Source organism: Rhamphochromis longiceps, linkage group LG2, assembly GCF_057381845.1.
Source record: "Rhamphochromis longiceps isolate RC_006_pf linkage group LG2, R_longiceps_female_GT1.1, whole genome shotgun sequence".
In the NCBI taxonomy this organism is placed as follows: domain Eukaryota; kingdom Metazoa; phylum Chordata; class Actinopteri; order Cichliformes; family Cichlidae; genus Rhamphochromis; species Rhamphochromis longiceps.
The window spans coordinates 31,779,396-31,790,703 of NC_140558.1; the positions used below are offsets into that span (position 1 = coordinate 31,779,396).

General features: G+C 39.7%; 2 protein-coding genes across 2 annotated transcripts; both read left to right on the forward strand.

Moving 5' to 3' along the window:
- The first annotated feature begins 402 nt into the window (after positions 1–402).
- Positions 403–5,230, forward strand: LOC146677520 (pre-mRNA-splicing factor SLU7-like). The gene is made up of 15 exons (XM_085423381.1): positions 403–559; positions 791–947; positions 1,039–1,192; positions 1,280–1,360; positions 1,509–1,673; positions 1,775–1,840; positions 1,942–2,073; positions 2,599–2,696; positions 2,859–2,926; positions 3,376–3,515; positions 3,874–4,035; positions 4,128–4,229; positions 4,345–4,422; positions 4,522–4,641; positions 4,727–5,230. Exons 2-15 carry the CDS (start codon positions 799–801, stop codon positions 4,904–4,906), a joined length of 1,695 nt encoding a protein of 564 aa, XP_085279507.1. The 5' UTR covers positions 403–559; positions 791–798; the 3' UTR covers positions 4,907–5,230.
- Positions 5,231–7,126: 1,896 nt separating this feature from the next.
- Positions 7,127–10,834, forward strand: c1qtnf2 (C1q and TNF related 2). The gene is made up of 3 exons (XM_085382233.1): positions 7,127–7,279; positions 7,589–7,846; positions 9,031–10,834. The coding sequence occupies exons 1-3, from the start codon at positions 7,258–7,260 to the stop codon at positions 9,672–9,674; spliced, it is 924 nt and encodes a 307-aa protein (XP_085238359.1). The 5' UTR covers positions 7,127–7,257; the 3' UTR covers positions 9,675–10,834.
- Positions 10,835–11,308: the final 474 nt, after the last annotated feature.

Below are 11,308 nucleotides of genomic sequence, written 5' to 3' on the forward strand. Positions count from 1 at the left end.
GCTTAAATACACTCAGGTGCTGCCATGTGGCTAGCTAATTAGAGATTTGTAATAATGAGTACCTAAAACGTGGTCAGTAATTATGTACAGACGCACAAGTTCATTTCACTAGGAGAAATCGTAAATTAAAGCCACATTAGCGACTAAATGTTGCATAAAACTGACACAGTTCTTCAGAGAAACACTTCTGAGTGAGTTTTAACAATACAGTTTAAGCTATGCTTTTTTTAGACTTGAGATATCAGCTCAAAACACATTCAAAGGGTTAGAAACTAACTTGCTTCGACTATTGATATGAAATTTCCCAAGTAAAAGAAAGTAAAGACCACCTGTTTTCTTGCGGTTGAGGTGCTGTACTCTGACTGTCCTCTAGAAGTCGCTGTTTCCGGCAGCGACTCCACAGAAAGGACGTGACGTAACTTTAGCTGATGTAAAATGGCGACGATCGCATTTTAGTCAAAACAACCGACTAGTTTTAAAAAGGAGTCAAATACAGGGAAAGTTGCTGATTTTACGGAAGGAATATAAACATCAAGTTTATTTGTGGAGCCTATTCAAGGTAAGTGAGTGAATTGGTTTATGAATTTTCACAGAAATTAAGTAAAATGCCTCTTCTACATGTACGTCATTCGGCAGTTAAACAGCTAGTTTGGCAAATACTGCAATAAAACCTGTAGTTTTAGCCTTTGTTTTAAGAAGTGAAACACATAATTGCTGAGTGTAGGTGAGTAGGACGGGTGTTTATACTAAACCCGTGACGGTGTCCCCGGCGGCGTGTTTCTGGCGGCAGGTTCAGTCATGACCGAGCAGACCAACGTTAACTCGGAGGGGATCGTGGGCCTGGATGAGCCCAAGAAGATGACCAGAGAGGACTGGAGGAAGAAGAAGGAGCTGGAGGAGCAGAGAAAGCTGGGAAACGCTCCAGCTGAGGTGGACGAGGAGGGAAAGTAAGTTTGTGCCTGTGCACAAAGTGTGTGCTTTCAGGCAGCTGATGGAAGGAATGGTGTGATATGTAACGTGAACGCATCTGTCCTACAGGGACATAAACCCCCACATCCCACAGTACATTTCATCAGTGCCGTGGTACATCGACCCATCAAAAAGGCCCACACTAAAGCATCAAAGACCACAGAGTGAGAGTGAGAAGCAGTACTCCGCAATCGGAGAGTGGTACAAGAGAGGCGTGCAGGAGGTGAGAATGAGGCAAGTTTTTCTCTCATGTGGACACAGAAGTATATTGCCACAAAATCTAAAAGCTTCACTTTGTGTCTCCACACAGAGTGCAGTTGTAACTAAGTTCCGTAAAGGGGCTTGTGAAAACTGTGGTGCCATGACACACAAGAAGAAAGACTGCTTGGAGGTAAAACTGATGAAAATGTTTTACAGTTATCTGCTGGAACAAATTAATATTCAGGGTTTTCTTATCCTGGATGTCAAAGGAGTATTATTATTATTATTATTGTTATATTATTTAAGTTAGCATCTTACCTTTCATTTTGTCCCACCAGCGACCCAGAAAAGTTGGTGCCAAATTCACAGGAACAGGGATTGCTCCAGATGAACACGCTCAGATCCAGCTCACCATGGACTATGATGGAAAGCGTGATCGCTGGAATGGCTACGACCCAGAGGAACATCAGCGCATTGTTGAAGAGTACGCCAAAGTAGATCTGGTAAGCAGACCAGCATGACTGAACTCCAGAGGTCAAAACATTGGTAAGCCAATGTTGTTGTGGTCCACCACCACATGATTGAATTCTTATTTGTTTCTCAGGCCAAAAGGACACTGAAAGCACAGAAACTTCAGGATGAGTTGGCCTCGGGAAAACTGGACCAGACTGTAAGTGCTCACTCACATTAACATGGTAATAATAAATTTTTCCCAGTTTTGGAGGCAAATATCAGACTGCAGTTTAATAACCTTACATTCTTTATTTGTAGGAGTGGGAACATGACAGTGAAGATGAGGATGAAGACAAATATGCAGATGACATCGACATGCCCGGTCAGAACTTTGACTCCAAGAGACGAATCACTGTCAGGAATCTGCGTATCAGAGAAGACACAGCTAAAGTAAGAGCCACGTAGTAAAACATTAGTCATTTGTGCTTTTTCTGATGATAAACTGTGTACACAGGGATAAAATGAATACAGAACACAGTGTTACTGCCCACATTATTGTGTAAAAGCTGTGAGCCACACCATGTTCCTTTTATATTTTTCTTACAAGGAGACAGTTGTATCGAGATCTTGTTTAAATTGTGAACATGAAAAAGCTTTGAATGTCCTTCAAGCAGGCTGGAGAACTATTACTGAAGACAACTTACAGAAAATACAAGAAGGCTGCCTAAGAGGGTTCAGGCTATGTTAATGAATAAAGGCAGTTATACCAAATTTTGATTCAGAGGGCTGTTGCAGTTACACAGACTCTGTTTTTGCGTCATGTTTTGTGTTTGATTTGTGTTTTCACGCTTCCTTCGTGTTTGTTTTCAAGCGAAATATAATAAAATCACATGACTTTTCAGCAGTTCTGTGTATGAAAGATGGGGTACTGCAGTTTACTAATTTCTCTGAACTCCTCGTGTCTGTTTTTCACAGTACTTGAGAAATCTGGATCCAAATTCAGCGTACTACGATCCAAAGACGCGAGCAATGAGAGAGAACCCGTACTCCAACACTGGCAAGAACCCTGATGAGTAAGTTATGGGTTTGTTTTTTGTTTTGTTTTTTTGTTGTTGTTGTTGTTGTTGGGGTTTTGTTTTTTTTTGTTTTTTTTAAATCAACAGAGGAATAGTAGAAATAGTCTCGGAGTAACTGAGTGGACACTGAAATCATTTTTGAACTGTTTTGTGTAACAGAGTGGGGTACGCTGGAGACAACTTTGTTCGCTACAGTGGAGCCACAATTTCCATGGCTCAAACACAATGTAAGTCCTAAAGTTATGGTTCCTTCTTTTCAAACACCTCACAACCTTAACTCTTTAGGTTTTGGAAGTATGGCTTTACTTATATTGGAAATGAGTCTAGAGATTTATTTATTTTTGGCCACTGTGATCAAAACTGTTGAATGTTTGACTGGATTATAATAGGTTACCAAAAGTCATCCAAAAGTGGAAAAATCAGCATTTATAGAGTAAAAATCAGCTGCAAAAAGTAAAAAGCAGCCTGCTAACAATAGTGGTTAACATCTATACATCTATTTAGACACAGCTAAATTAAAGAGTCCCTCTCCTGTCACACTTATGTTATATATGAGACACCAAAAGGCAGGATCTTAGTTACTTAGTAAAGGATAATTATGATGATATCTGAGCTTTTTCTTATCTGTTAGGACCACAGAGTGTAATTTGTAGCAATTGTCATTGTCTCGTGACAGTGTTTGCCTGGGAGGCTTATGAGAAAGGCTCCGAGGTGCATCTGCAGGCTGACCCCACCAAACTGGAACTGCTGCATCGTTCCTTCAAGGTCAAGAAGGAGGACTTCAAAGAAGAACAGAGAGAGAGCATCCTGGAGAAGGTACACGGCTGATATGTATTCATTTAGCAACAGGATGAGGCCAGGAAGAGTGAACTGTACATAAGAGATGGGAGAAACTTTCTTCAACCATCTTATGAGTGCAGATGTTGCACAGTTTGTCCACCGGATGGCACTCTGCAGCTTCTCTGTTGGCAGCATGTTTGAGAACACCACAAACAACCAGTCTATCTGAGCAGTCGGGCTTGGATCAGCTGTGTAAAGGAGAAAATAAATAACTACAAATATTAGGGATATCAGAAAGAAAAAAAAATATTGGCTGATATATCAGACCGAACTTCATATCAGTCACAGTCTGGGCTTCACTGATGATGTTTCTGCTTTTGTGTGTGACAATCAGTATGGAGGCCAGGAGCATTTGGATGCACCACCGCGGGAGTTGCTGTTGGCCCAGACGGAGGACTACGTGGAGTATTCGCGTCACGGCGCTGTGCTGAAAGGACTCGAAAAGGCTGTCGCTCGCTCCAAATATGAGGAGGACGTGCTCATCAACAACCACACTGTAAGAAGGGCAGACTGTAGCAAATGTGTGGCTAATTTTGTTACATTTTATTTATGTTTTATCCTAAAATCAAGATCATATCTCCTCGTTAGTGTATTTGGGGTTCCTACTGGAAAGACGGCTTCTGGGGGTACAAGTGTTGCCACTCCATGGTCAAACAGAGTTACTGCACAGGATCAGCTGGAATTGGAATTGTAAGTACATTTACTGAGAGTATTTGAAGCGTTTGTTTGATGGATAGGATATCAGTTTATAAAGTGGTCACAGATTTCTCACTTTCTGACTGTGTTTGTATATGAACCCCTGCAGAACAACTCAGAGTGCACTCCATTTGAAGAGGCAATAACTGAGCCACAGGAGGAGGAACAGCCCAAGACTCTGCTAGAAGTAAGGGACACTGTTTTTTTAAAAAAAAAAAAAAATGCTGCAGTTAATGTTAATAAGCTTAAATGTAATGTTCATTATTAAAATATTTGTGATCACCAGATGCATCAAGATAAGATGAAAGAGAAGAAGAAGAAAAAGAAGAACAAAAAGAACAAGAAGCGCGACTCCGACAGCAGTGATTCGGAGGATGAGGAGAAGAAGAAGGAAAAGCTGAAGAAGGTAATGTTTTTGTTTTTGTTTGACAGCCGTGTTTGTTTTGATGAGTTTCTCCGTGTCTGACCTCCAACCGCCATCTCCTTCTCAGGCTCTAGAAGCAGAGGACAAGCGGGTGAAGCAGGTGGAGATACTAATGCAGCTGGATGAGAGGAAGAGGCCGTACAACAGCTTGTTTGAAGTAAAGGCGCCCACTGAGGAGGAGATGGAGGCCTTCCGCATGAAACGCAGCAGGCCAGATGATCCCATGGCTTCCTTCTTGGGACAGTGACCTTTTCAGTCCCGGCAGATTCCCCTAAACTCTCCCCAAGGACTCTACTAGAGCAGCTGCTCAGTAAAATATAAAATCCCACATTCACTCAAGTTTTGTGTTTTGGAAAGAAGTGCTGGAGAAACTGTGTACAGTATTTTGTAAAAGTTAATGTTGACACATTGTTTTGAAGCTGCATGTCCATAAAATGTGGAACAACAACAAAAGGTGTTTCGCTTCAACAGGAGACATTTAAATACTTTCAAACCTTTCAAATTCAGTCTTTACAGGAAACATGAGAAACGTAACTGCATTTCTTTTTATAATAAAATCCATTTGCCTGAATGTATGGTTTTTTGTTGTTCTTGTTTTTTGGGTTTTTTTTGCATGGGTGGAGGGTTGTACATGAGGTATGAGCAATGGGTGGAAACATGACTTGGGCGGCTGATCCTTTTAATTTTGCTGAACCTCAGTAGTTGTTGTTAGCATGGCTGTATATACATATCGTGTTTTCCAGTTATGGACTCCAGAGGAAACTTAAGTATGTGGGGAGATTTGTAAATTAGTACACAACAACAGAAAGTAATATGGAAAGAACAATTCAAAAGGCATTTCCAACATTTCTGTCAGGTCTGAGACTTCATCGATTTAAGTACTGATCTGAAGAGAAAGTGGAGGATTACTTCATAGTGACCTCCACTACAGGCCAAAATGAAACTGAAGCTGCCCTTCTAGTTTCTACCCTTCACTGAATCCCTGCTGTAGGGAACGGCTTGTTTATGTAATGTTCTCAGTGATCATGTTCCCCATGTAAGTGATCAGGGTCTAAAAACACAGTTCTTTGTAAAAGTACCCACCAGAGTTATTATAATTATTGTATTTTCTAATTATTTATTTATTGTTTTTAAATTTCATTTTGACTCTCTTGTTAGTTCTGACAGTGAGCCTGTGCGTTTCACTTTACTTTTTAATTGTTTTGCTTTTCTCAATATTAGCTTTAGCCTTGCAAAATATCATTTTACAGAGGGCAAATGCTGGAGGCAAGATTTAAGAAGATCAGTTCAAGTTTCACACAAAAACCCCACTGCTTCTGAAAACAGTTAATTCACAGTCTTGTAGACTCTCATTAAAGATGTCCATTAAAAACTCATGGGGGCAAACTGTAACTTTACCAAAGTAACAAACAAAAACTAAAGACATTTCATCAATATTTGTATTTAACTTTAATTCGTTTGCCAGGATTACAAAATCATGTCAGTTAGTTTTGACCCCCCCCCCCAAGTCTAGTTTTTATTTTAGGTAACCCGGGTTTTCACATGTAAATTGAGTTTTAGAACTATTTGATTGCTTTTAAAAACCATAAACTGAACCTTGCAAGGTGTGTTTACTTTGCAAGGTTCAGCGACGAACAATTCTGGATAATTTATTTGGAAAAAAAAGAATTAATTATGTACTTTTTAATTTTGCTTTTTGTAGCCTTGTGTGTTAAGCATAACTAGGGCAGAGATAAAGGGGGAAAGAAGGGAAAGGACTAAAATCTGAAATACCTAAAAAAAAAAAAAAGTCACCCAGAGTGTCACCTAATGGACTGAACTGAAAAATGAATGCAAACATGAGATGGCTACCTCTTCATTCACTGGGTGATTTTCTGGAAAGCCCTGATGAGGGTTCCAAGGTGGAGAAGAGGACACCAAAAACAAGCAGTCAATCTCAGCGTTCCTTATCTCAGACTGCAGGGAGAAGTCTGTCCTTGTGCTCCTCATTAACCAGGTGCACACATTATCCACGTGCATTACACATGAACACAGTCAGAAACCTAAAAAATGGCAGACGTGTTTTTTCAGTGGTTCCTCTTTCTTGTGTCTCTTGTTTTTTGTAAGATGTGCTCTACATAGTAGATTTATTCATAAACTTTACAGTGTGGGACAATTTTAGTGCTTGTAATAAGACAAGGAAACGTAAATGTTTTTTTTTTTAATTTTCTTTTTCTATTATTGCAACATTTGACCACTTCTGAGGACATCAGTATCTAAATGCATAACGTGTAACAAGCGAAATGTTTCTGCTTTATCCTTTTTAGCCCTCGTTGTGTAATCTCTTGCTTCCTCACAGCAGAGTTTGTGAACCACTGATGTGTCACTGCTTCAGCTGTTGCACTGACTTGAATGTAATGACATCATGGTGAAAGTATTTTTTTTTTTTTTTTGGCCTATCACTCGCATAAACAGGGCGGATGTTACGGAGACTCTGGGCTGCACATTTCTCTGCAGAGCTTCTCTTGAAGAATGTTGCCTCAATCGTTTGTTGGAAATGTAGGAAGGTTTGTGCACTCTGATGCAGAGAAAGGGCTCGGACGGAGCTGAAAAATACCCATGAGTCATAATTTCTCAACTGGTGAGTTCTTACTCTGTGCTTTTAAAATGGCTGACACACTCCTTTATATAACCTACTGTAAGCTGCATGCTTTTATGTAACCAGAACATATAACAGATGCATCAGATTTGTCATTAGTTACTGAGGGATTGCATGAAAATGGCCACACCATCTAGATGCCCGTCCACATGGTGTGTTAGGTTTTAGTCTCTGGTTGACTCCAGGAATCTTTTACCACATGTTTGCATCATCTGATCAGTGGCTGCAAAACTCAAGTCAGTATAATTGTTGTAAACAGTTGCTTCCCCTTGTCTCTTTGTGACTCTACAGTTCCCATCATGCTCCAGATGTTTGTGATGATCTATGTGCTGTCAGTTGTCGTCTCGCAGTCAACAAATCCCCCATCTAAGAGAGGTCGGAATTTCACCATCCACTCATCCCAGCTGGTCTGCAGTCTGCCGGGCCCAGCGGGGCCTGCAGGGAACCCAGGAGCCCCTGGATCACCCGGGGCCATGGGCCCCATGGGGCCCCCCGGGACAGACGGCCAAGATGGGAAGGATGGAGAGAAGGGAGAGAAGGGAGATCAAGGTAGTAGTTAATCTCTAGTTGTATGTTACTGTGAACTTGAATGATCTTCACATCATATATGTCACTGATCTGATTTTTCTTTAGCACCTCTCCAACATCTATGCACAGATGTCTGAAGTTGCAAGTTCTTAACTGTAAAGGGAATGTTTTTATTGCCATTTGAGTTTTTTGGTCATTAGCTTCATATTCAGACCTTTTTCAGTTACTTAAACGAGCCTGTTGATTTATTATTTATTATCACAAGTTTTGAAGAGTCAAAAAACATCTAAACAGCCCTAACATGCCAATTAATATGCTCTTTTCTTTTGTCAGTGACAATTTCACAGGGAACGTTTTAGGCTCTTAAGAGCTTTTGGTCATCAAAACAATTAAACTACTCTCACAATTAACAGAACACTTTGAAAACAATCAGATATAGGGAAAAAATGAGGGTAATAGGCATGCTAGTCCACCATGTCCACACGCTTTGCCATGATACTGGGGGGCTCTCGCACTGCTCATCCTGTTCCTCTTTGCACAAAGGAGCAGACACCAGTCTCTAAGGACCTTATATGGCCTGTCCAGCTCTCCTAGAGTAACTGTCTGTCCCCTGAAATCTCTTCTATGACAGCAAACCTTATGCTAATGGCACGCAGTGATGTGTCATTCAAGAGTTGAACTACCCGTAGAACCTCTAGGATCCAGGTATCACCTCATCCTGGCAGTTGTTACCAGTGACCCTAGACAAATGCAAAAGTAGTGAAAAAACACAGTCAGAGGGAAAATGTCAGTGGCTTCCACCTGTAAAACCATTCCTGTTTGGGAAACTGTTTCATTGTTGCCCCTCTACTGCACCCAAAGCAGCTGAAAGTGATTCACAACTCCCTCCGTATCATTTAACTGACCAGATCAATATCACAGAAGTTTAACTGATTTTCTACACTCTGAGTTAAACGTGTTCCTTTATTTATTTTGAGCACAGTATTTGTTTAAAACACGATTTTGGATTTTTTAGCCTTTATTTAGATAGAATAGTGAAGAGAAGACAGGAATGCTAGGAGGTCTTGGTGAGACACATGGTAAATGGACCCAGGCATCTTCAATAGCCTTAAAGAACATAGCTAAGCTGCTCAAGCATGTCAGCTATACTGGTGCCCAGATTATACTATTTTATTGTCATCTTGTTATTATTTATGTGTTATCAGGTGATCCAGGGAGACCTGGGAACCCAGGCAAACCGGGTGAGAAAGGTCGTGAGGGTATTATTGGCAAGGCCGGACCTCGGGGACTGAAAGGACAACGTGGAAAACCCGGAACATCTGGAACCTGGGGACAAAAAGGAGACGTGGGTGACATGGGCGAGGAAGGAGCTCCAGGTGGTTGTAACTGTGGCAAGCAAGCACGATCAGCTTTCTCTGTGGCTGTGACAAAGAGCTATCCTAAAGAGCGCACGCCCATCCGCTTCACCCGGATCCTGCTGAATGAAGGGAATCACTACAATGCCTCCAGCGGGAAGTTTGTCTGCGTTATCCCTGGAGTTTATTACTTTACCTATGACATCACACTGGCCAACAAGCATCTCGCCATCGGGTTAGTTCACAATGGGCAGTACAAGATCAAAACATTTGATGCAAACACTGGGAACTATGACGTGGCATCTGGTTCTACTGTTCTCCACCTGAAAGAGTCAGACCAGGTCTGGCTGCAGATCTTCTACTCGGAGCAGAACGGACTCTTTTTTGATCCTTTTTGGACAGACAGCACCTTTACGGGCTTCCTAATCTACCCTGACCAGGAATTTCTCAATGAAGCAGATAGAAAAGCAAATGCTCAGGATGAAAATGAATGAACTGTAATTAAGATTTATATCTAATTGAACTTCACAAGTTTGGGCTTTGTGGAATTTCAGTTGTTTAAGACATTCGTCACCAGGAGGCGCACTAGGAAAGAAAGAAAATCAACTGGAGGAATCACACAATAAAGCCTTAATAGTGAACAAAAAACATTTTACCTGAAATATTATGCCCTGTTCTCATAAAATATTTAAATTTATGTAACCCAAAATAATTTAATTCTGTTTCTTTTTTTTAAACTCCTTGATAGGAGATGGCACAGTGCCTTCTTCTTTTTCCCCCTTTTTCCCTTTATTAACCATTATAAAACACAATTTGAAATAAAATCTAAATTATATTGTAAGATAAATTATTTTACAGTGTTTGTGTTTTTGAGTCAAAACTGGTTAGCACTGTCCTGGTCCCTGTGTGGAATTTTCATGTTCTCTCCAGGTTCCTCCCACAGTCCAAAGACATGCAATTAGGTGGGTCAGGTTAATTGGTGACTCTAAATTGCCGGTAGAATATAAGTGTGAATGGTTATCTCTCTCTTTGTGTTGGCCCTGGCGACTTGTTCAGGGTGTACCCTGCCTGTCACCTGGGATAGGCTCTAGCCCACCCCTGCAACCCTGAATTGGATAAGAGGAGGAGAATAGGTGGAACAGTTTTTGAGTATTTGTGTATGGTTCATTAACATGGCGTGTATTTTTGTGTTCAAGTTCATAATTACTTTCATGACACATAGAAGTGTATTCTATAAACTAACATCTTTTAAATAAAACTAATAAGCATTTTAGAAATCAAATAACTCATCTTAGAGTTTTATTAATTTAATTAAATGTAATTTCTACAGATTGCGCCACTGGAGTTTTGCACATACTATCAATTTAAATGGCATTTTACTTGAACACTTGTATTAACTCGTATTGCATCACTTTTTTATGCCCAAAAAATTATTTGAACAAACTGAAAATTTATTCAACTCAAAAAGTTTTTCTTCCAGCGAGACATGAAATTAATAAATGATTGTAAACAGAAATGATGCACTAGGATAAAATAATATGCATGTCATGCCAATCACATGTGTATCAAATTATATAAATATTAACCTGCAGTTTTGTATTTGTAGAAAATTTTAAAATTATTTCTCACTTAAAGTCATCATGCTCAAGGTTGCTTCACGGGCTGAATTGCTTAATAGAATTCAGGTTAACACTTTATAATACAATCTGTGATTAAGGGCATAATCCTCCTGCAATTAAATCAAATTTTAAGGTATTTTGTTTTAAATTATAATGTAATTTTCCTAAAAATACTTAAAGGTAGATACGTTAGAATAATATGTATGTATTTATATGTATTTGCATTTGCATGTATACAATTTTATGTAGCACATGAGTAATTTAAGTAATACACAACTTCATGTAACTTACAGGAGAGAAGAAATAGTGACATTTTAAGTCATTTTAAGTAGTGTCAAACTTCCGGGTATTTTACAGGAAAGGAGACAAAAATTATACTGTGAGTAAATTTAAATACTGCATAAACAATTTTAAGTACCATACTACATACTTTCCTGGTAATTGTGCCATCTTAAATTATAAGTACATTATGCTTTTTGGGTTGTTGGCCGTATTATAGAGTGAATTTA

Bases quoted from the DNA above. Each gene is read 5' to 3' on its own strand.
- LOC146677520 (XM_085423381.1), top strand. From the start codon at position 799: ATGACCGAGCAGACCAACGTTAACTCGGAGGGGATCGTGGGCCTGGAT. The intron at 948-1,038 runs GTAAGTTTGTGC...TCTGTCCTACAG, and splicing joins GAGGTGGACGAGGAGGGAAA to GGACATAAACCCCCACATCC. The intron at 1,674-1,774 runs GTAAGCAGACCA...TTTGTTTCTCAG, and splicing joins AGTACGCCAAAGTAGATCTG to GCCAAAAGGACACTGAAAGC.
- c1qtnf2 (XM_085382233.1), top strand. From the start codon at position 7,258: ATGAGTCATAATTTCTCAACTG. The intron at 7,280-7,588 runs GTGAGTTCTTAC...GTGACTCTACAG, and splicing joins GAGTCATAATTTCTCAACTG to TTCCCATCATGCTCCAGATG. The intron at 7,847-9,030 runs GTAGTAGTTAAT...ATGTGTTATCAG, and splicing joins GGGAGAGAAGGGAGATCAAG to GTGATCCAGGGAGACCTGGG.